At 50.4% G+C, this 24792-nt stretch overlaps 1 protein-coding gene and 1 long non-coding RNA gene across 3 annotated transcripts in view; one reads left to right on the top strand and one right to left on the bottom strand.

Moving 5' to 3' along the window:
* Positions 1-1190: 1190 nt before the first annotated feature.
* On the bottom strand, positions 1191-6694 carry LOC138429640 (uncharacterized). Its single transcript, XR_011252870.1, has 2 exons — positions 6348-6694; positions 1191-2067 (listed from the first exon to the last, which is right to left on the bottom strand). It is a non-coding gene; the product is annotated as an uncharacterized lncRNA (long non-coding RNA).
* Positions 5353-24792, top strand: part of COL26A1 (collagen type XXVI alpha 1 chain) — a 166364-nt gene continuing 146924 nt past the window's right edge. The window contains exon 1 of one of the 2 annotated variants that reach the window (XM_069571386.1): positions 5353-5772. In XM_069571386.1, coding sequence (XP_069427487.1) covers positions 5615-5772 — 158 coding nt within the window. In that variant the 5' untranslated portion in view covers positions 5353-5614. The remainder of the gene's footprint in view (positions 5773-24792) is intronic. The other variant, XM_069571387.1, reaches the window with a different exon arrangement.

The following is a 24792-nucleotide window of genomic DNA, read 5'->3' as shown; positions in this document are numbered from 1 at the left end:
TCAGTATGAAAACCAGCCGGTCTCTACCATTGCTTCCCTGAACTTCTGGGAGAATTACAGGATCTGTGTCCTAGAAGGGGACTGGTGAGGGAGGGGAGATTTCTGTTTTAGATTAACAGGAGGATTTATCATGCCAGAAGGTCAATATTTACCTTGGCTTCAGCTTGATGAGTATTTACTTCTCTGTTCAGTTGTTCTCTTTGCTGACTTCAGCAGAAGCGAAGATCTGCTTTTTGTCTGTCCAAGAGGATGCTGACTGATATTTTCTTATCAGAAAGGCCTGGAAACAGTTGCAGAGGAGCCCACTTCTCAAGGGTGTGTGTGTGTGTGTGTGTGTGTGTGTGTGTGTGTTTGTTGGGGGGCTTGTCTATTTCCACCAAGAAATCTGATCCCTCTTTGTACAAACATGCCCGTTTCTAAGGCTCTTTTGAACTTACAGACCGGCGAGAAAGCACAAAATCACAGACAAATCACTTCTCTCGTTTCCTCATATGAAAAATGGGGAGATTATGAGAAGCCTGATGGTCTGTGTCAGAGTTGTGGTGAGTGGTCAAGGAGTTAAGGGCTCAGTGGCACCCTGATGACCCTTATCTGTCCAGTTTCCATTTTATTGAGATCCTGGGGCAAGGGGCTAGGTGATGCCCCAAGATTGCCACGGAACTAGGGAGAGGGAGCCAGCAGTACGAGCTGTATACCAACTCCAAGGCTTTAATGCTTGACTTCTCGGACTCTTGGGAACAGTGGCTTCTGCCTCTCGTGAGGCTTTAACACGTATTCGGTGAGTGCCGTGGGCATAGTTTAGAAATACAGAGATGAGTACTTGTGTGGAGCGTGAACCAGAGACCCGCTGGGGTGGCTAGACTCTGAGGAGTCCCTGGATCTTTCTGAGGACACCAGAAGGCCCTTTATTTCAAGGCTGCTCAAACTTCCCCATTCTTGCTGCCACCCCCAATTATGTTTAATCTTGAAAAATAATGCAAATGGCACATTCTACTCAATGATGTTCCCGTATTTGTTTTAAAATGAAGTTTTGCTTTAAATTGTTGACCACAGAGAAAGATACACCAGATTTATCCCAGGCTCCAGATTCTTTTAAGAAAGCTCCCAGTACTCCTGGGTTATGAGCCCGTTTGGGGGTTTGAGAAGGGAAGAGGGGGGCACAGTTTAATTTTAATCCCTCACCAAAGCTCTGCAAATAATAACCATTAAGATTTATTGAACATTACAATGCATCAGGCACATGATTCCAAGAACTTTGTGTGAATAATTCACTGAATTCTTTTAGCAAATCCATACATTGGGTACTGTTATTCTGATTTTACAGATGTAGAAGCTCAGAGAGGTTAAGTAACTTGTCCAAGGTCACAAAGCTGGTACCCTTTGGAACTGAACCCTATTACCTGGTGTCCTCTGGAGGTGAGGGAGGGGTTAGAATGTGATACCACGCATTCCATGTGATACCACACATTCTAAGAATGGAGAATTCTTCTCCATTCTTCTTGGCTCCCATGGCCTCTTTGGAGGAGGGGGGGAGTGGGTACTGGAAAAGACTTTAGAGACAAGCCAGTCCACTCTTCATTTTCCAAATGAAGGACCAGAGAGGGAACGGGTTTACTCTAGGTCACCCAGCAAATCATCAGGGGCACCAGGAGCAGACCTGGGGCTTCTGGGTCTGAGTGACCTGTGTGATATCACATTTCTTTTCTTGATTTTCAGCGTCTTTGCATTTTTATCCCTTGCCGTCTAAATGGAATCTTCTCTTGTTATCAGAGCATTTGTCCCTACTTCCAGCTGGTTTAAAAAAAGTTCTCTCTTTACTCATGGCTGTGCTGGATCTTCGTTGCTGCTCGTGGGCTTTCATTAGTTGCTGCGGGTGCGGGCTCCTCTCCAGCTGCGGTGCACAGGCTTCTCATCGTGGTGGCTTCTCTTGTTGCGGAGCACAGGCTCTGGGGCACATGGGCTTCGCTGCTCCACGGCTTGTGGGGTCTTCCTGGACTAGGAATTGCATCTGTGCCCTCTGCTTTAGCAGGCAGATTATCAACCACTAGACCACCGGGGAAGTCCATGCTGTTGAAGGAAAAAAAAAAACAACAAAAAAAAACCCAGTTATTTTAACTCTTCCTAAAAACTAACGTAAGCACCCTGAGGGTACTTGCTTCTCTTAGAGCATTCACTGCACCCAGCAGAGTGCTGGGCATGCAGAAGTTTCTCAATACACATTCATGGGGCCAGAGTGAACTTTTTGTCTTAGAGGTGAAACAGAGGACCAAACTCAACCAACCGCTTAGTCCTGAGGTTTCTGGGATGCATTAATCCTTTCCCTAAAGCTTTTCATCCTAAAAGAATCATGCAGCTATGGAAGAGTGTTATCCCTTTCTCTCCTTGGTCCCTCTAGCTTGGGTGCCGCCCATGGCACCGGAACAGTGAGTTTAAGATAAAAAGTGAACTCTTGTTCCTCTGCTGCGATGCCTACAGCATAAAGCCAATTTATAGCAACGTGGAATTCCTCTGGTCTTTAAGGTCTCATTATGCAAGTGAAGGAGAGAGAGGAAGAAGACAGATGCTCACAAATTCCTGGTGGGGGGGGAGGGATGACCTCATCATTTATTGGGTGTTGGAAAACAGCCCAAGGAACACAGTTCAGATTCCATTTGGGGGAGGCACTGAACATTCCCTGATAACCCAAATTCTCCAAATCTTTTAAGCCTTGAGAAAAGGATGGAAGGCAAGATGAAGAAAGTGGTCCTCTGTCCAAGTGATGTTTCCCATTAGGGGGCTGTCCACTCAGAGATGGACTCTGTGCATCCTTATTCCTAGCTGGAAACTCTGGACTTGGGAAGTGTGGAAGTCCCATTTGAAAGGCTGAGGCATAGGACTTTCCTGGTGGCCCAGTGTTAAGAATCCGCCTTCTAATACAGGGGACATTTGTTTGATCCCTAGTCAGGGAACTAAGACCCCACAAGTGCGGGGCAACTAAGCCCATGTGCCACAACTAGAGAAGCTCATGTGCCACAAGTAAGACCTGATGCAGCCAAGGAAATAAAAAACAGATCTGTGTGTAGGTCAGGAAGCAACAGTTAGAACTGGGCATGAAACAACAGACTAGTTCCAAATCGGGAAAGGAGTACGTCAAGGCTGTATATTGTCACCCTGCTTTTTAAACTTATATGCAGAGTATATCATGTGAAATGCTGGGGTGGATGAAGCACAAGCTGGAATCAAGATTGCTGGGAAAAATATCAATAACCTCAGATATGCAGATGACACCACCCTTATGGCAGAAGGTGAAGAACTAAAGAGCCTCTTGGTGAAAGTGAAAGAGGAGAGTGAAAAAGTTGGCTTAAAGCTCAACATTCAGAAAACTAAGATCATGGCATCCAGTCCCATCACTTCATGGCAAATAGATGGGGAAACAATGGAAACAGTGAGAGTAGATTTAAAATCTTCTTTTAAAAAAAAAACCTTTATTTTTTGGGGCTCCAAAATCACTACAGATGGTGACTGCAGCCATAAAATTAAAAGACGTTTGCTCCTTGGAAGAAAAGCTATAACCAACCTAGACGGCATATTAAAAAGCAGAGACATCACTTTACCGACAAAGGTCCATCTAGTCAAAGCTATGTTTTTTCCAGTAGTCATGTACAGATGTGAGAGTTGGATTATAAAGAAAGCTGAGCACCAAAGAATTGATGCTTTTGAACTATGGTGTTGGAGAAGACTCTTGAGAGTCCCTTGGACTGCAAGGAGATCCAACCAGTCCATCCTAAAGGAAATCAGTCCTGAATATTCATTGAAAGGACTGATGCTGAAGCTGAAACTTCAATACTGTGGCCACCTGATTCGAAGAACCAACTCATTGGAAAAGACCCTGATGCTGGGAAAGATTGCAGGCAGGAGGAGAATGGGATGACAGAGGATGAGATGGTTGGATGGCATCACTGACGCAATGGACATGAGTTTGAGTAGATTCCAGGAGTTGGAGATGGACAGGAATCCTGGCGTGCTGCAGTCCATGGTGTTGCCAAAAGTTGGACATGACTGAGTGACTGAATTGAACGAAACAGTAAAAAAAATAAGACAAAAAGCCCAGGCAGGATTTGAGGGAATTGAGTGGATAAGGATGAGCAGTTTAGGGAAAGGGTGAAGAGGACTGGATGTAAAATCTTGGGGCTTGTACTCATGAGAGTGGTGGTGATTTAGTCACTAAATTGTGTCTGCCTCTTGCCATCCCATGGGCTGTAGCCCACCAAGCTTCTCTGTCCATGGGATTCTCTAGGCGAGAATACTGGAGTGGGTTGCCATTTCCTTCTCCAGAGGATCTTCCCGACCCAGGAATTGAACCCAGGTCTCCTGCATTGCAGGCAGATTCTTTACCGACTGAGTTGGGGAATCCCTCAAGAAGGTACATATAGGAATTGTATATATGGAGACACACTGAGATATGTAACAGGAGGGTTAGAGTATGGAACCTGCGTGTTCCCTCCACATTTTCAACAGCACCTTCCTGTTCTTCTTCTAACAACAATCCCACAGTTCTTCTGTAAAATGGGTCACATACTTGATGGCTTCTCTCCACTCCTACCTGCATTTTAGGAACTAGGAGCTTCCCACTGTTAGCAGGCTTAGAGCCAGCTTCAGGATGCCAGCCCCTAGGATGCTGTGGGGAGAACTGGAAAAATATGTCAACCTGGGGAGTGGGGCACAGGCTGGATTTCAGCTCCCACTGGCCCTTTGTGCTGGGTACAAGCCCCGAGGGGATAACAGGGTCCAGAAAACACCAACTTGGGGTCATGTTGGCCTTGGGCTCAGTGTGTGATCTGGGACCCAGTTCTCACACCTGTAAAAGGTGGGATTGTATCATGTCCTCCCCCAGCTCCTTCCCAGATATGATGCTTCACAAATCTGTGAGTCTAGGGACAACTTTGCACCCCATACGGAATGCCTCCTTCCTCCAAAGTATCTTCTTGGCTAAGATAGCTGGCAGGTGACAGAGTCTGGAGGTAAAAATGGGAGATGATTCTGCAGACATCTGGATGTGAAAAGATTTAGTTCAAAGAGCCTTGGACAAGGAGCGTGTATCTTTCCTGCTTAACGTTTTTGAGCATCAGTTTGTACCTCTGAAAAATGGGAATGGCACCACCTAATACAGACCACCATGCTGTAGGGATTAAACCACACTGCCCAGGTGAGCACGCGAGGAACAGGGTGGGTGCTCCGGAAGGTTTGCGACCTGAAGGTTTGGTTGGGAGGTTTCTAAAGAGCTTGTGTGCAGGGACCCAGGCACAAGGTCTGGCTTTCAGGGCGCGCGGCTCCCGCGACCCCCAGCGGAGCAGGAACACCCTCTCCCCCGGCTCGGCCTCCATGGCGCCTCCTCGGCCCCGGACCGCCGAGGGTTAATGAGAAAGCCCCACGCCCCCTTTGACGGCGCAGAGCCCACCTCGCCGAATTTGAAAAGGCGGCCCTGAGAGGCGTGGGCGCCCCCCAGGCACTTCCAGCTCGGACCCCGGCTCCGCTCTCTCGTCGGCGCGCTCGCTCTGCTCCGGCGGGGGCCGCCGGTGCGCTCCAGACCGTCCTCCCGCCCGGGACTCCGGGTCCCCGCGGGCGGCCGCGCAAGATGAAGCTGGCTCTGCTCTTGCCCTGGGCGTGCTGCTGCCTCTGCGGGTCGGCGCTGGCCACCGGCTTCCTCTACCCCTTCCCGGCCGCGGCCCTGCAGCAGCACGGCTATCCTGACCCGGGCGCCGGCTCCCCCGGCAGCGGCTACGGGGGCCGCCGGTGAGTAGCCGGGAGCGGGGGTGCGGGGTGGGGGGGCGGGCGGCGGGCCCGGGGGACTCGGGGAAGCCGGGGTCTGGAGGCGCGCGGGGGTGGGGGCTTAGGGGCTGCAGATCAGGGGGTTGGGGGTTGGGGGCGCGGGCGGCCGGGGCAGGGAACGCCGGGTGGTTGAGAACTGGGGGCCTGGGGACTCGGGGCGGTCCGGGGCTGGGGGCGCGGAGGTGGAGATTGGGGCTTGGGAGGGTGGGATTGGGGGCTGGGGGCGCAGGACGGTCGAGGACTGGGGGGTGAGGACAAGGGTGATCGCGTGCTAGGGGCACCGACTGTGGGGGCTGAGGGCGCGGGGCCGCGGGACCGGAGGTGCGGGGCTGAGACTGGGGTGGTCTCTGGCCGCATCCAACCCCCTTCGTTTCCTTGCTCTCCAAACCTTCGCCCTTTCGGCTCCCGAATCCGAGCGGAGGCGGCTCAAACCTGCGGGGGGGTGGGGGGGTGCGCGGAGGGGGGCGACCGTGGCGGGCCGGGGCTCGGTGGCCCAGTTCCTGCAAGTTCACCGGCTCACGTGGCTCCGCCGCGCTCACCTGCGCGGCCGCGGCTTTGTGTTGGGGAGCAGGTTCCCGCGACGCCAAGGCCTTGCATTCGGGCCCCCCACTCACACGCCGGCCGCCAGAGACACCGGAGGGGCGACTCCCGTCCGGCCTTTGGGGCTGGGCCCGCGGAGCAGCCTGGGCTGCGACTCCCCAGACACCGGGGAACGGGGACCCGGCTCGGATCGCAAGAGTCCGCGGCGGCCTGGGAGAGGGAGCTGGGTCCCCGAGCCCGCGGTGCCGGGACGCTCCCGCGGCCACCCCCTCTGCCGGCAGGTGGCGCGCTGGCCACCCCAGGACGGTTCGGGCAGCGTCTCCTCAATCCGTGATTGGATCCCCCCAGAAAACGCGTGAGCCCGCGAGTAGAAGTTGCCAAGTCTTTTAGTTTGCGCAACTCGCCCGAATTTAGCCTTTCCCATTTAATAGTAATTACGACTCACACAGCTGTGTTACCGTTCTTGAACACATCCTGCGTTGGTGCCAGCCGTCTCTTTTGATCCTAAAACCACCCCAGGGTTAGCGATTAGAGTATAATACTGTCTTTTCTTTAGCCGAGGAAACATGGGCTCCGAGAGAGGTCCCCAGGTTCAGTGGCAACTCAGGACTCACCTCCTGTCTTCTTTCTCCAAATCCTGTGCTTTCTAGGGTACCACGGGGCTTATTGTTTACGGAGCAAGGCAAGAAGCGACAAGTCCCGGTTCTTTTGTCCTCCTTGGTGTTTCCCAAGCCTGGCAGGGCTGCCAAGGTGAATTCCGGCAGAGCCTTGTGTTGAGGAGACCGGGAAGTTTTGTGTCGGTACACTGCATGCCTGGTTCAAGCCGGTTCTCAGAAGAGCATATAAAACTACTTCTGGAAAATTTTGCGTGCAGTTTAATTTCCTTCATTTTGCTTGGAAATGCTCACCCAAGGCTTCTATTAGTATTATTCTCCAAACACCCAGAGTAGTGTGGAATCTGCACACTTCCACCGGAGAATATTTTAAAAACTAAGTTTTTCAAGTTGAAAAATGATATTTTTAAGAACTCTCACTTATGAAAAATTCAATCTATATGTAGGTATATATATATATATATATATGTATGTATGTATGTATACAGTTGGTAATAATAATAGTGTGTGTGCTCAGTCATGTCTGACTCTTTGCGACTCCATGGACTGTAGCCTGTCAGGCTCCTCTGTGTATGGGATTTTTTCAGGCAAGGATCCTGGAGTGGGTTTTCATTTCCTCCTCCAGGGGATTTTCCCGACCCAGGGATTGAACCCACTTCTCCTGTGTCTCCTGCTTTGGCAGGTGGATTCTTTACCACTGTGCCACCTGGGGAGCGTGTATCAAGTTGGTAGGAAACCATTTTTGGCCGTTTCCCACATGGAGAGACCTGGGCTTGACCAGGTCAGAGGAGAGAGTGAAAGAGAACTCCCATTCCCTCCACCCCCGCCCCCGCTCTGTCTGCTTGTGTCCTGTTTGCATATTTTACAAGGAGCATATACCCATGTATTACTTTTGTAATTCAAATGTGTGTGTGTGTGTGTGTGTGTGTGTGTATTGGGGTTGGGGAGGGGAGGTGTAAAAGGCTCCTGCAGCCTGGACTGTGCATGCTGAGAGGGACCAGATGGGAAGTCCATGCAGGGACTTCCATGGCAGGGAGCCGGTGAATGGGGGATGCGGGTTCTGGCGTTTGGTAGATTGGAACTCGGGGACTTCCAGAGATAATTTGGAAAGGATGGTTTTGGCACCAATAAAAAGAGTCCCAAACAAATGTCATCTCGCAGAACTCTTTCCACCAGGATGGGAGCAGGGAGAAGGTGTATTACGTTCATGGAGGAACTGGATGACTGTGGAAAATGGGTTTCCAAATGGGTCCCTGGGAGGTGTTAAGGAGGCCTGGGGCAGGTTGAGATAGCTGCTTTGGAGCCTGACTGAGCCTTCCCACCCGAAGGCCTGCGTGGGCACTGCAGGCACTAGAGTCGGGTCTGGGCGAGTTGTGGGTGGGTGTCACACTTTCTGAGTCTGATTCACTCCAGCGGCAGAAGGCTTGGGGACAGCGTTTGGCACCGGGCTCTTCACAGCGTTGGCCTCTGCTTGGCTCCATACATATGTTTACAGTGGCTTGGTTTCAGTTGATGGGCAGGGTGACAGGGCTGTTTCTTGACAAATGATCTTCTCTTATTTCACGGTTATTGGTCCCGTGTTCTCTTTTCTCTGTGTGTGTATGTGCCTGTGCCTGCCCTCCTGGACTGGGCGTCTGGGTCTGACATGTTCTGGGTGCATCTTACTTTTTATGCCGGGGTGCTCTGCTCTGGTCACCTCCATTACAAGCCCAGCGTGGGCCTCTCGGATGAAGCTAGTTTGGCAGAAAGAAGAGGACATCAATTCCTTAGAGACCCATTTCCAGTAAAATCTTGCAGCCCTGTGTTTGGGCCGCTAATGACTTTTGTCAGCCACAGAGGGTTCAGATGCCAAGTAAAAGCTAAAGAGAAATGTAACATTAATTGACCAGGAGGCTTGCATAAGGATGGAGCCCCCAGCTCCACACCCTTGTCCTTCCGTTGGACCTGAATAAGGCTAACACATTGGTGAAGCTCTTTGAAGTGAAAGTGAAAGTCACTCAGTCACGTCTGCCTCTTCATGACCCCATGGGCTATACAGTTTTAAGAATTTTCCAGGCCAGAATACTGGAGTGGGTACCTGTTCCCTTCTCCAGGGTATCTTCCCAACTCAGGGATTGAACCCAGGTCTCTGGCACGGCAGGCGGTTTCTTTACCATGTGAACCACCAGCCTGTGTATTTCAGTCTCCTTCCTGCCTCCCTCCCCTGATCATTCCCTCCCTCCCTTTCGTAGATGGTGATTAGACGTCTCATCTGTTATCACCTCCTCATGTCTGTATCCAACTCTAGAGGGTCCAGCACAGCAGTGAGTGACCAGAGCATGAGTGAAGACCAGAGAGAGGGCCCCTCCACCCGATTCTGGGTGCACAGTTCTCAGCTGGGGAGGGAGAGGTTTTAATTTGAATAAGAGTTTTAATATTAATTCTTGGAGTGAGAATGTTCTGCTAAGAGAAACCAGAAGAGTGGTGAAGATCTGCCCAGATTTTAAGCAGAGGAAGGAATGAATATACCCACAGGGTGGGGTCATGGGGCAGGGGCGAGGGACAGAGTTGCTTTTGCTTTTGCCCTGAAGAATGGCTTGCGTCCTGTAAACCTGTTCCTCTTGTACAGGGTGTGAGGCTTGAGGACAAAGGGAGACCACATGCTTCAGGGCTGGGTGTTTATAGGTTATACAGTAAGCTAATGGATGGTTAAATAAGTAGGTTTGATCTTCCAACCTTGAGTAATTGCTCCATATACTCAAAGGTCTGGATAGTCAAAGCTGTGGTTTTTCCAGTAGTCATGTACAGATGTGAGAGTTGGTCCATAAAGAAGGCTGAGCACCAAAGAATTGCTGCTTTTGAATTGTGGTGCTGGAGAAAACTCTTGAGAGTTCCTTGGTCTACAGGGAGATCAAACCAGGTAATCCTGAAGGAAATCAATGTGGAAAGCCAAGTCCTAAGAAGAATTCTCAGATACTTTAGAATTCGCTGCTCTGGAAAATGGTGGTAGGAGGAGGAAGGCTTCGCATGGACCAGCTGTCTTCACTGCTTTTTTTGTCTTAATTTTTTTGGCAGGGAAGCCTGGCGTGTGGCAGTCCATGGGGTCAGAGAGAGTCAGACAGGACTGTAAGACAGAACAACCTCTTCTTTGTTGTTTAGTTACTAAGTCATATCCAACTGTTTTCGAGGTCATGGATTGCAGCATGCCAGACTCCTCTGTCTTCCACTGTCTCCCGGAGTTTGCTCAAATTCATGTCCATTGAGTTAGTGATGCTCTGCCATGCCCTTCTCCTTTTGGTTCAATCTTTCCCAGCATCAGGGTCTTTTCTAATGAATCAGCTCTTCACATCGGGCGATCAAAGTATTGGAGCTTCAACTTCAGCAACAGTCTTTCCAATGAATATTCAGGGTTAATTTCCTTTAGGATTGACCTGTTTGATTCCATTGCTGTCCAAGGGACTCTCAAGAGTCTTCTCCAGCACCATAACTCAAAAGCATCAATTCTTCGGCATTGAGCCTTTTTTATGGACCAACTCTCATATCCGTACATGACTACTGGAAAAAACATAGCTTTGACTAGATGGGCCTTTGTCAGCAAAGTGCTGTCTCTGCTTTTTAATATGCTGTCTAGGTTTGTCATAGCTTTTCTTCCAAGGAGCAAGCGTCTTTTAATTTCATGGCTGCAGTCACCATCCTCAGTGATTTTGAAGCCCAAGAAAATAAAGTCTGTCACTGCTTCCACCTTTCCCCTCTTCTGTTTGTCATGAAGTAATGGGACTGAATACCATGATCTTAGTTTTTTTAATGTTGAGTTTCAAATAAGCTTTTTCACTCTCCTCTTTCACAGTCATCAAGAGACTCTTTAGTGCCTCTTCACTTTCTTCCGTTAGAGTGGGATCATTTGCCTATGTGAAGTTTTTGTTATTTCTCCTGGCAGTCTTGATTCCAGCTTGTGATTCATCCAGCTCAGCATTTGACATGATTTACTCTGCATATAAGTTAAATAAGCAGGCTGACAATATACTCTTTTTGCAGTTTTGAACCAGTCAGTTGTTCCATGCCCGGTTCTTACAGGAGGCAGTGACCAAAATCATCCTCTTCTTTAAAAGGAGGCTTTTCCCCTTCTGCCATTAACTTGGTGAAGAAGGGCAGTTGTCCTGTAGGATCCCAAGTTCTAGATTTGGTTGGCTACTCCCAAGTGGTGTAAATAACTTGATCCACTATCCCCTGTATCTCATCTATATTAGAGATTAGGTGTGAATGTTTGATTAGATTTAAGATCTTTAATTTGGGAGAGTGGGGGAGGGCAAGAATGTTTCATAGTTGGTCCGGTGGATCTTGTAAGATCATGTGTTATGGATTGAATGCTTATGTTCTCTCCACCCCCTAATTCATATGTTGAAGCCCTAACTTTCAGTGTGATGGCATTTAGAGATGGGGCCTTTGGAAGATAATTATGAAGATGAAGATTTAGATGAGGTCATGAGGGTCAGGTCCCCATGATGGGAATAGTGTCCTTATAAGAAGAGGAAGAGACACTAGAGTGTCCTCTCTCACTCTCCCTTCCGATGTGTAGACCCCAGAGTCAGCTGTCTGCAAGCCAAAAAGATAGTCCTTATCAGGAGCTGAATCGGCACCTTGATCTTGGACTTCCCTGCCTCCCGATCTGAGAAATAAATGTCTGGAGTCTAAGCCAGTCAGTCTGTGGCATTTGATAAGGCAGCCCAAGCTGACTAGTACTGGCGGACATGACTTTTTTTTTTCTCCTGGAGCGTTGGGTTTTAAACCTCCACCAGAATACCACTGTTCACAGGTTCTCACTTCCTCCTCTCTCTTTTCTTCTCAATTCATTTTGAAGAAACTAGGCCTTGATAGCATTCTCCTTGTTTAAGGTTTTGTTGATTATAGGGCTTTCCCCTGGCTCAGCGGTAAAAAATATCCGCCTGCAATGCAGGAGACTTGTGGGAGACGAGGGTTCGATCCCTGGGTCAGGAAGATCCCCCGGTGAAGAAAATGGCAACCCACTCCAGTATTCTTGCCTGGAAATCCCCTTGGACAGAGGAGCCTGGTGGGCTATAGTCCATGGGGTGACAAAGAAGAGGACACAACCGAGCAATTAAGTCTTATACAGAGGTGGTGTACTAGCTATACTGTTCTGCGCTCAGCTTTGTTGTTTCACGATGGACTGTGGAGACTGCGCTAGATCAAGGCATAGGTAGCTTTCTGCATTTATTTTGTTTTTCACAATCTAAAAATTTGTGGTTAAAAATTTTTTTAGCTACATAAACCATAAAATTTACCGTCTTAACCATCTTTAAGTATAGAGTTCAGTGGTATTAAATACATTGAGTGTGGCCTACCTGTCAGCCCCATCCACCTCCAGACTGTTCATCTCGCCTGCATTCGTGTTTGTAGCTTGGTGGTGCCAACGACTGTAGTTTTTTTCAGCGAGCCCCTACTAACAGACATTGTGTTACTCTAACCTTTTGTGCCACGTGTAATGCCACGGTAAATAGCCTTGTGAGTTGTTCGTTTCATGTCTTTAAATTTTTTAAAAACCTTTGTGTTTGGCTGTGCTGGGTCTTGACTGCCGCACAGGCTTTTCTCTACTTGTGGCGAGCGGAGGCTGCTCTTGAGTTGTAGGGCGAGGACTTCTCATTATGGTGGCCTCTAGATGCGGAGCACAAACTCTAGGGTGTGTGGACTCAGTCGTTGCGGCTCCCAAGCCCCGAGGCATGGGCTGAGTAGCTCCTCGGCATGTGGAATCTTCTCGGACCAGGGATCGAACCTGTGTCTCCTGCATAGACAGGTGGATTCCTTACCATTGAGCCACTAGGAAAGCCCCTCATTTCACATTTTTGCCAATGCCTCTTTAAGATGCATTTTAAAAAGTGGCCTTTCAGAGTGAGAAGGTAAATACGGGCATAATTCTGCCAGATAGTATCCTAGAAGTTATACTGTTTTGTATTCCCATCAGCAGGTTTTTCTTGGGGTATATTTGAAGATGACACTTCAGTGATGCTGGGTCAAAATGGCCTTGGGGAGGGGATGAAAACAGCCTTCCCTGGCCAATGCCCCCAGTCAGTTCCGCCCACCCCTCACATTTGTGAGGTCACAGATGGAAAGCTGAACATTGTATGTATGTATGTATGTATGGTAAAGAATCTGCCTGCAATGCAAGAGACCTGGGTTTGATCCCTGGGTCAGGAAGATCCCCTGGAGAAGGGAAGGGCTACCCACTCCAGTATTCTTGCCTGGAGAATCCCATGGACAGAGGAGCCTAGCAGGCTACAGTCCGTGGGATTGCAAAGAGTTGGACGCTGAGGGTCTAACACTATCAGTTCAGTTCAGTCACTCAGTCATGTTTGACTCTTTGCTATAAACTATTAAAATAAATTCTGTCACTGACCTTGACAAACACATCCTGCTAATGACCTGGGGGTGGGGGGGTTGAGGCTCACTTTTAGAAATCTTGCCTCCGTGAATTTTGTGCGGGGACTTGGCGGCGCAGGAAGACCCCCCCTTCTCTTCCCTCCTTGTGCCCCGGACAGCTCGCCCTGGTCCGGCCTCACCCACACAGCCTGGATGCTCCCATCCAGCCCACCGCCTGCTCCTCACCCAGCCACTGCCACCTGGCCGCATCTCCTGCCTGAGTGTGTCGGGGAGGGAGTTCTGGGCCCCTGGGTACCCACACTTGCTCTCAGTGGGGCTGGGCTCTGGGGGTCATATCCCCTCAGCCCCATGGTCTCCTTGCTCTGTGGGGTGGGATGTGGCCAGAGGGGGCCAGACGGGGGCTGCAATAGCTCACTGCCTAGGATGGGGCTCCTCTTGCCCAGGTTTAAAGCATTTTTGGGGGGATGTGGAATGAGTCTTGGGGATGGAGCAAGGATGCGTGTACCCCAAATCCTCAAAAGTTGGATGGCCTTTCCCCAGAAGACCATTGCCACAGAAGGTCGTGGTGACTGAGCTAAGCCGTCTGCGTCCAGGTGGTCCCACCCCGCGTGCTCTTCCTGGTCCCCTGTTAGACTGTGAGGGACGTCACCTGCCTGTTGGGGGCCTGGCCCAGGGCCAGGAATAGAGTCAGGCTCTGCCAGTTGTGTGGAGTGAACCAGAGTGTATCCACCAAGGACCCACTGAGGCTGCGAATTCAGAGCGGATGCGGGTCCTGCCCGGGGTCACTTTGCAGGCGAGTGGCATGGGACACGCAGGAGCTGGGGATGCAGAGATCCCTTCCAGAGATGACGGGGAGCTTTGGGGAAGGAGGGTCCAAGGTGGCTCACAGGGATTTTGTTCTGGCTCCTTTAGAAACACATCTGTATTCTGGCCTGACCTTCAGAGCTTTTACCGATTTTCACACTGTTCTAAGAAGTGACAGGATGGAGTTCAGAACTTGCGACTGCTGTTGGTTTTCCGTTTAGAAACTCTCTGGCCAGTCAAGATTTTGGAAAGGGTCTGATCCCTGACATGCTGACAATGCTGGAGCCGGGCTATTTCTTCCTGCTTCCTCCGGGCCTCCCACCTGCCTCCCTCCCCCGGCTTCCCAGGCAGGACCCTTGGACCTGTGCGGGGACCAAGGTGCAGTGCTTCGCAGGGCCCACACTTGGAGCTCAGGGCTTTGTCTCCAGTACTGTCTCCCACTTCTCAATGCTCATTAGCCTTGAATGCGTGCTTTGTAAGGGAAGTCTGATGGGACCGTGATGCACCAGGGACTTGATCCTCAGTGTTGACCATGAGCCACCTCTCAACACCTCCCACCACCTCCCTGGTGTTTGTTCTCTGCTACTCACTCCCCACCCTCTGGCATCACAGGTCCACCTGGCCTCCCCCTCTACACCCCTGCCCAGTGACCACTGCCACCCTCTGCCTCTGGCTGGAGCCTGGATGTGCACTCCGAGAGGGCTGGGATTGGGTGCATGCACCCTGTGGCACCCTGGAGTGGGGCATGGCAGCTTTAGTCCCCGCCCTGGGCTGGCAGTGCCATAGTGTGCTTAGTGGGCGACTCAGCAGGGCAGACCCTGATCCTGGCATGTCCTGGGGAGAGATGGTAATACCCTGAAAGGGTGCCCATGCGCTGTATAATGACGGGCCTTTGGGAAGGGGAGTTGCCTGGTTTGACTCCCCTGCCCCTGACCTGGGCGATGCTCCAGCCCGCTGGTTAGTGGGAAAGGTGGCGTGCGTGTGCACTTTCACCCGTGGAGTTGCAGGGAGGGGTCTGCCCTTGCTAACCACGAGGGTCTCCGTGCGTAAAGGAACGCACGTGAAACACTGAACAAATGACAGGTTGAGAAAGAGATAGTAGATAGTATTTACCATCTTTACTGACCCAGCTCTTTGAATGAGGGGTCCCGTAACTTCAGTTTGCACTACGTCCCACAGATTATTTAGCTGCTCTTCGATACAGCATCCCCTAAACAGCAGGGCACTGACTGGCTCATCAGGATGAACTGGGGAGACTGAAGAACTGGATAACCAGACCCATGCAGACTTAGGAAGTCTAAGGCCTGGAGAGCTGATTCTAATGGCCTCCCCAAGTGTTTTTTAAATTTTTTTTCTTTTCTTTTCTTTGATGCAGCCAGGTTTGAGGAGCACTGCATGGCGAACAGAGTTTTTTTTTAGATTCTTTCATCATGACCCATAGTAGGAAATACCTTTTATATGGTGCTTGAGTCTGTGTGTGTGCACTTACACACACACACACACACACACACACCCTTGAAATAAGTTTCACAAAATCGTGCTTACTGTTACCATATGTGATCCTTTCTTTTTTATTGTATTCTATCTAGTTCATAAAAAAATGCTTGCCAAGACTCAGAAAACTGATTCCTGCAATGAGAGACCCCTTGCTCTGGGGAAATGCAGGGGTCTTTTGGCTTCCCAGCCCCCTCTTCCCAGTTCCTATGCCTCATCCTCTAGGCTCATCTCTGACTCTGAAGTCTCTTTCTTGTTTCTGCTGAGCTGAGGCGCTTGTCCTGTCCACTCCCTACCCCATATCTCGGCTCCACCCTCTTCTGGGGCGGTCACAAACCCCCCTCCGTCAGGAAGTCTTCCAGGATTGCTCTGTTCCCTCTCTTTGGGCGGTTTCCTATGCCTCCTGTATCTGTGGTTGCCTGTGGGCTTTGTACCAAGAACTCACTTCCCGTTCTCCTTTCCTGAATATAGAATCCTTTGTCTTACCTGTTTCCTCAGCATGGCTCTGACTGGTCCACCAGGGAGCTGAGTGCATGAGCCAGCCTGTGCCGCGAGCCGGGCTGTCTGCCACCCACCCACGTGAACTTATCCAAGCTGGGAGTTTAACCACCCAGCCTTCTCAGCCCATGGTCAGGGTCAGTCAGCAGGCTGGAGCTGGGGGCTGAGCCTTGGGGGCAGGGGCTCTCTGCCCTGAGCCTTGAATGGGAGAGGCTCTCTGCTGATTCCACAGGAGTGGATGGTCCTTTCCGCCCACTCATGGGCCCTGTCCCTGCCACTGGATCCACGGTGCCTGGAGTCTTACCTTCAAAAAGCCGCTAACAAGCACCTACTGCATGCTTAGTGCTGGGGTAGTGAGATGACTGTTGGTTCAGACTTGGCCTCTGCCCTTGATGAGTTCAGAGGCGGGTTGGGGAAGCCCCCAGAGCAAGTAGCGGAATTTGCTGTGACACAAATGTGTGCAAAGTGGGTCAGGTAGGCAAGGCGCACGTGAGCAAGTGCCCATTTAGGGGAGCTAGGTGTATGGGTGTTTGGGCATCTTTATGTCTAAGTTTTCTCCTCTGTAAAGTGGGAGTGATCAGACCTACTTTGTCAGGCTGTTAGGCTTAGGTGAGTGAAAATTAAAAGTGCTTTGAGAAATATGTCATAAACATTCTGTTCATGCTTGTGATGTGTAGTGTGCTAACCTTGCAAAGAGTGCCAAGAAGGGGGGCGGTTTCACAAACCTAGGAGGCCACAGAATCCTTTGGCTGGGATGATGTTCCAGACTCTGCTTGTGTGTGTGTGCTCCCACCCCATGGACTGTGGCCCACCAGGTTTCTCTGTCCGTGGGATTTCCCAGGCAAGAATACCATGCCCTCCTCCAGGGGATCTTCCCCAACCAGGGATTGAACCCGTGTCTCCTGCAATGCAGTCAGATTCTTAACTATTTGAGTCATCGGGGAAGCCCATTCCAGACTCCATACCTTAGGAGACACTGGCCTGGTGGACCAAGGCTATATGCCAAGGTCTTTCTAGAAGAGTCACCTTTGAAGTGGGTCTTGTAGGGTGAGCGGAGGTGTTCTCTGCAGTGACTGGGAAGGGCGTTATCGGGCAACAAAACATGTGCCTGAGGGCTGGGAGTGTGGAGCAGGTGGGCCTTTCGGAATCTGAGGGCGAAGCCTCTTTTCTGCCACCCCAAGGAACCTGGGCTTTGTAACAAGACTTGGCCACAGTGGGTCCCATGCCAGCTTTACTGGTGTGTAGGAGATGGGAGAGAAGAAAGAGCCAGAGGAGAGGAGCAGTTAACGGGCCGTGTCAGGAACCCTGAAACAGGGCTGGGGCGGTAGGGATGCAGTTGAGACAGGAGTGCCCAGAGTCTGTGCGGCTGGCAGCATCGAGCCCCTCGGTGGATGGAGCACCAGCAGGAGCAGATTGTAGCCTCGAGCTCCTGGCCTTGCCCAGGGCCCGAGAGGGCAGGTAGCTGGCTCTTTGGCTCCCGGGAACCTGGCAGAGGCTCCACAGTGTTTTCTCAGCTTTGAAAAGCAACGCGGCATGGCGTTACACACCTTTTTGTCAGATACTTGTATTTTTAACATCTAGGGCAGGCTTGTGCGTATCAGGTGTTCCACGGTTGCTTTTTGAGCAAGTGAATAAACAAGTGGCTTGATCTCCGACCTCCGGGAAGCTGAGGGGGTGGCCTCTGCTCCCGTGCAGCTCTGTCATTCTAAGAGGTCCTGGCGTGAGGTCCTTGTCTGCGCTTTGCCCCCACCGACCAGCTCTAGAAGCCGTGTTTAGGGGGGCCACAGAGGTCATCCTGCTCTAGGGGCTCCTGCTTCTTCCTCTGAAGTAGGAAAGTGAAAAAGTGAAAGTGTTAGTCACTCAGTCGTGTGCAACTCTTTGCGACCTCAGGGACAGTGGCCCGCCTGGATCCTCTGTCCCTGGGATTCTCCAGCAAGAATACTGGAATGAGTTGCCAGTCTCTTCACCAAGGGATCTTCCCAACCCAGGGATCCAACCTGGGTCTCCTGCATTGCAGGCAGATTCTTTATCATCTGAGCCAGCTTTGAAGTAGGAGTGGGTGGAAATCACACAGAATGGCCTGAATGTGAATATCTGGTGAGGCCTTCCCCTCAGGGCCCCGGATTTTCTGCACCTCCTTGCCCTTCATCTCGCTGTCTCCTCTCCCCCCCGCACCCCTCGCCACCCCCCGCCCCACCAGCCTCTCTGTTATTTTAAAATCCATTCCCAGAGAAACAATTCCTATGGCAATAAGAACACGACTCCAGGCTTCTCTTGGCTTGAGCTGGTCCGACACTTCATTGCCGCTTCGAGTGTGCGAGCTGGACACGGACCAACTCTGCCTGGGACGGGGGAATTGAGCAACAATAACTAACTGTTAGAGGATTTTCGGGAATCCTGCAGTGGATCCTTGGGCAGGAGACACACAGCACACTGTTCTCCTCTCTGAAGAATCAGGGGGTCCCCAGCCTCCTTGCCTGGTTCTTCCTTGCTCTGCCTCCCAGAAGCATCCCAGGGTCGAAATGGTTCTTTGGTGGCCTGCACGAGACCACCTTGAGAGGAGCTGGATCCAGTCCAGGTTAATTTTGTAACACTCGGGCGAGAGGCAGGGGGGCCCCCACCTCCTGGGCCTCTGTCTGCCCCACCCCTAGCCACCTCCAGAGTGATAGGTGGGAAGGTCAGAGCTGGCCACGCTGACTGCTGACCTCTGCCAGCTCCCCTGCCGCCCGGACTGATGTTGCCAAGCTTGTTCTGTCAGGTGTTAATGGAAGTTATGAGAAGCAGCCTGGGAAGTGCTCGTGAACCAAGCTTGAGAGTTTCCTTCAGAATGAGGGAGGGAGTGAAGAGCAGGCTCTGAAGCCAGGCAGCCTGGCTCTGAATTTCGGCTCTGGGCGGCCCTGACTGAGTCATCTGACCTCTCTGTGCCTCAGTCTCCATATCTGTAAAATGGGCACAGTCGCAGTGTTTTCCTCCTCGGGTCGTTCTGGGGCTTCAGTGAGTTTATATACACAAAGGGCTTGGAACGATATCTAGTAAACACTCTGTGCAGCCCCATGAAGTGATAAAGGCTTTCCCAGAGCAGGCAGCGGGCTGCTGGGCCTTGCAGAGCTTGGGAAGAAGCAGGGGTTTGCAGACGTCTATGGCCACCAGATCCTTTTTGGGGGAGCACGCTATTTGGGTGGGGTCCCGGATGCTGTGCTCTGGGGAAGGCTGGCCTAGTGGGTCAAGGTTAAATGCCTCAGTGGTTATGGCAGCTTCCACCTTCTGCAGAGGACCTCATTCTGGGAGTCATTTGCAACCTCACGCTGCAGTTGCCCCCACTGGTGCTGTAGTGGAGCCAGAGAAATAGAGAAGGGAGAGGCCAGTTGGTTTTTCTGAATCCCTTAGACCTTGCTCAGGTCTTCATGGCCAAGAGTGAAGGACCGGGGCCCATCCTCACTCCCAGCAGAACCTCAGCCACTGGTGGGGAGTGAGCACTGAGGGTCGCCCTTGGAATATGATTGGGGAGCAGGTTGGAGGGTCTGGAGTCCGGAGGTGCCCATGGTGAGTCAGAGGCAGAGGAGTTCTGAGGAGCTTCATGTCCCGGGAATGTGACAGCTGAGGGGGCCTCATGTGGCCCCAGGATTGGGGAGAAGGGACCAGGGGATCCACAGTCAAGCCAGCCCTTCCCTTCATGGACTCAGTGCCTCACATGTAACGTGAAACTAACAGGATTGGGCTGAGATCAAATGAGGAACGTGTTTGTGAAATATGCAGGCTAATTATTACTCAGTGTGGCCTGCTTACTGGCCGAGGGCCCCAGCTCTGCAGCTCTGTTTGGCCCAAGTCCACCCTCTGAATAAGACCAGGGGCACCAACACTTGCAGAAGGTTGGATGTTTACTGTGTGTGTGTGTGTGTGCGCGCGCGCACGCACCCACGTGGTGTTTGCGGCCATGCCTGGCTGCGGTTTGCAGTGGAAACATCTTTTGTCTTTGAAGGTATGGTCCCCTCCCCTTTCCTCATTCTGGAAGGTATGGGACTCTGTGGCATTTACTGGGAAGCGCCCTAGTTCCCAGCACTCAGGGAGGCCCAGCTGAAGGGCTGCTGTGCTTTGGAGCCCTCGTGAAGGCTCAGGCTTTCCTCTTCCCCAGAAGGTAGCTTCTGGAATCAGGCCCTGCTGCAGGCTACAGGCTGCCCACTGACCCTGCCACTGCTGCTGGCCCCCCGGAGGCCCCAGGGCCTTTGGGGAGAAGGGTGGCAGTTTCCTTCTGATTTGGCTCCAGCTGTCTGCACCCCCACCAGTTGCCTCTGGCATCTGACATTTTTGTCATTCCTGCAAGGGCTTATCTGGGGAGTCCAAAAGTACCTCTTCCTGTCCCTCTGTGATGGACTTGGCTACGTGGCTGATTCTCCCTTCTGAGAAGTCTCAACCTGCCCAGATACCCTCTATTTGGGGGGTCATGAGTTCCTGGGTCTCTTCGGGCTTTGCCAGGCTCCTTCTCTCTTTTGTCCCTTGGGTGATGATAACAATTAGCTCAGATCCTGAAAGTCTTCATGTAAGAAGTACGAAAGTGTGCCTTCCTGGAGAGGCAGCTGAACAAATGGGAGAGACCCCTGTATCAGCGGCTTGGAGGGAGCACAGTCTGACCCTGCCTAGCTTGCTTCTTATCTCTCTGGGTGCTCTGCTCATCTCTGGCTACCCTTTAATCTCAAGCTGCTTCCTGCCCCAGGGCCTTTGCACTGCCTTGACCAGTCTTTGCTTTCTCTTAGCCTAGTTAGTTCCTGCTCAAAGCTTAGAGATCGGCTTAAACATCACATCTTCAGGGAACCTTTTGCTGCCACCCCCTCAAGGTGTTAGGGGAAGCACACTGATTGAAACCTCCCACCCTGGCCAGGCACCATTTGCATGAGTTGTTTTATGACAGGACATCCTGATAAGGAATACGGAACTAATAAGCCACCACCAACCGGAAGAGTTCAGGAAAGGTCTAAAGGAGACACCGCATGTCCGTCCACTTCCCGGAATTCCTCTCGCTAGCATCCATCTTGGCTGAGCGATGTGTGCGCCACCAGGAAAGACACTGAATTAGAATGATTGGCCAAAGACCACCTGGAAACTAATCCCATCACCATAAAACCCGAGACTGCGAGCCTTGCAGCAGAGCAGTTCTCCTGGGTTCTTTTACCCTACTGCTCTCCACCCGGGTGTCCTTTCCCAATAAAATCTCTCGCTTTGTCAGCACATGTGTCTCCTCGGACAATTCACTTCTGAGTGTTAGACAAGAGCCCAGTTTCGGGCCCTGGAATGGGTCTGCCTTCCTGCAACAGAGGTCCTTTGTTAAATGCCCTCAGAGCTTACTCTCATACTTAGAATTTCATGATAACTGTAAGTCAATCCTATAATTAATTGATTGATAACTAGTTAATAGTTGTCCAAGACTACAAGTCCTCTGAGGATAAGAGTCCCTGCTGTATCTCTTGGTTCTTGCAGAGTGCCTGGATTACAGAGAGCATCCAGGAAAGGACTAACCGCTTTGCAAGCTGTACTAGTTTCTTACGGTTGGTGTAACCAATGACCGTGAACTTTGTGACTTAAAACAGCCCAAATGTATTATCATACAGTTCTCAAGGTTAGACGTCTGAAGCGGGTCTCACTGGGATGAAAGGTATTCGCAGGATTGGTCCTTCTGGAAAAGAATCCATTTCCTTGCTTTTTCCAGTTTCTGATCTCAGGTGGCCTCAGCCTGCTGCAGCTTGGAGCAGGGCTCCAGTTCCTAGCCAAAGACTGAGGCTGGGTTGAGGTGCTGAGAATGCCAAATCTTAACCACTAGACCAGTGGTCAGTGACAAGGGCCCTGGCTCTTGGACTTTGCAGAAAGAATTCCCACAAAGACACAAAGTAGTGAAACAAGTAAATTATTTATTGAAAGGGAAAACAGGTACAGCACGTGTGCATGGACGCATGGGTGGATTCAGAGAGAGTTGCTGAGCTGTGCCCTCACGGCAGTTTGAATTACTGTTATGGGGCATTTCTTCCGGTTTTCCTTTGGCCAATCATTTTGATTTGCCTGGTTCACAGCCCACATTTGGTTCATCCCAGGATCCTACCATGTGTGAGCATGCGTCTGTTAGCTAAGATGGATTTTACCAAAAAGGTGTCTGGGTAGGACATGCCTTGGCATCACTCCCCTTTTGACCTCCAAGGAGCCTTTTCTGCATATGTGTGGTTGGGGAGATCTCCTGACTTGGAGAATGAGAAACACGTGGTCTGGGCGGGGCCCAGCCACCTCCCTTAACTGTCCTGCTCTTCTCATCACCAGTAGGCATGGAGGGACCAGAGTTGGCACACACAGCCAGTCCCCAGTCCAGGGGAGTTTAAGGCCACAGGAAGTGAATCTCCAATGGCTTTACGCGGGTGGTAGTGGTGGGGGTGGGGCCCGTCTGCCTCCTGCCTCAGTTCTAGAGGCTTCTGGCATTCCTTGACTTCTGGCTCCTTCCTCCATCTTCAAAGGGCATTCTCCAGCCCCATCTCTGGTTCTGATTCTCCTGCCTCCATTTTATAACACCCTTGTGATTAGGCTGGGCCCACCTGGATAACTGAGGCTCAGCTCCCCACTTCAAGATCCTCAATTTCATCACAACTGCAAAGTCTCTTTCACCATGTGAGATAACATATTTGCAGGTTCCCAGGGTTAAGATAAGTACATTTTTGGGGACTGGGCATTATTTTGCCCCTCATCACACAAATGAAAATGCAAAGGGAATGATACGACAGACAGTTGGAGCCTTGGAGAGTTGTATTGATCCTAGATTTCAGACAGTATTAAGATTGAAAGTGTCTTTGAGCTTCAAAAGCCTGTTAAGACTCAGTCTTATGGGAAGAGTTGTGATAAAGACATGACTTCCCACCTAAGTTTTTACATAGGTTGTGAGGTAGGGATTTAACTTTAGTTTTTTTTCCCCCAAATCTCCCCTTATACTTCTACTGAATAATCCATCTATTCCCAATAATTTGAAATGCTTTTTTTTTTAGTTGCATACTAAATTTTGCTATATACATAGCTTTTTTTTTTCTCCTGAACTCTTAATCTGATCTGGTGCCAGAAATCACACTATTTTAATTACTGTATCTGTATTCGTTGTTTTGTTAGAGCAATTAGATAGAGCAATTAGCAATTTTGTTAGATAGTTGATAGAGCAATTCTTCTTTCGCTGTTCATCTTTATCAAAATATTCTTAGCATGTGTTGTACATTTTTCTTTTAGGTGAATTTCAGAATCATCTTGTCTAGTTCTATAAAACCTGCTGTTGGGGTTTTGATCTAGACTGTGTTGACTTAGTGGATTAATAGAATTCAATGTTTATAATACTGCATGTTTTTCAAGAACAAGGAACACTGCTCCATTTATCCAGACCTTGTTAGATTTATTCTTAGGCATTTTGTAGTTTTTATTGCGGTCATGAATGTGTTCTGTTTGTTCCCTGACACTTGTAAATGTTTATATCTGGCAAATAGGAAAACTTGATTTGGAGCAGGTTGGTTTTATATACTGCTACCTTCAGGTATTAAAACATGTTTTAATGGTTCTTCAGCTGGTTCTGTAGGATTTTTGAGGTAGAGAGCCCTGTTGTCTTCCAATGTGTATGTGTGTGTATTTGTGTGTTTGTCATTGTGTAAGTCAGCATCTTGGTTGAGTTGGAAGAATGGGGTTTCATCTTTCTCACGAAGGATGATGAGGTAAAGGGCTCTGAGGAGAGAGAAAAGAAAGCAGGCTGTGTGGTTTGGTCTCACCCAGAATCATCTTCTCTGCTCCCTCTTCTCCTCCTTGTCTGCAAAGATGATGATATGTTCACCTCACCCCTCGGTTTATAGGTAGAATATTTTTGGAGTCAGAGGACCTAGGATCCACCTACCTCTCCCTCCCCTCCATCCCCCCATTTATTAAACAAACAGCCTAATAATGGACTGTGGTTTCTCAACTCCTCGAAGGGTCAATCATTCTGATTTGAGGCTAAATTATTCTGCCATAATCACCCATCTGTCCTTTCCTCCCCCATCAGCAACCACTTACTCTTCCTGAAGAGCGCCCTGGTCCTAGACTGTGAACTGTCAGCTTCTGTTTGGTCTATCTCTTTCTGTCTAACAAAGCCAGCATCTGTTTGAAACGGGAGAGGAGGTGAATGCTGAGCTGGGGGTGGAGAGTGTGTGAATTTCTCCCTTCCCCTGCCCAACTTGTCCTGTGCTGGGAAGTTTGGTTAAAAGGAAAACCAAAGGCCATCTGGATTAACAGAGGCAAGAACATGAACCTGTGTCCTTCCACACAGATATCCCAGGTAGATGGTGTCCACTCCCCCCGCCCCAAACCTCAGGTGTCCCAAAGCATCCCAAGGACCAGAGAGCAGTGTTTCAGACTGGCATGGCATCCTGTTACAGACCGGTGCCAGCTGCATTTTAGTCCCTGTCCAGTTGCTTCATAAGGACTGGGGACTGGCTGTGTGTGGCAGCTCTGGTCCCTCCATGCCCACTGGTGATGAAATCACAGGGACATGTAAGACTGAGTCACAGCTGTGTCTCAGGTAATACAGAAGGCCAAATCATCAGTGCCTCAGATCTTGGCATGCTCTAGCAGGGAAGCTTCTTGGAGCCTGGGATTGTCTGCCTTGGTTATCACAATATGCCTG

This window comes from Ovis canadensis, chromosome 24 (assembly GCF_042477335.2).
Source record: "Ovis canadensis isolate MfBH-ARS-UI-01 breed Bighorn chromosome 24, ARS-UI_OviCan_v2, whole genome shotgun sequence".
Classification (NCBI taxonomy): domain Eukaryota; kingdom Metazoa; phylum Chordata; class Mammalia; order Artiodactyla; family Bovidae; genus Ovis; species Ovis canadensis.
The sequence above is the reverse complement of the archived record's forward strand: the minus strand, read 5'-3'. Positions and strand labels throughout refer to the sequence as shown.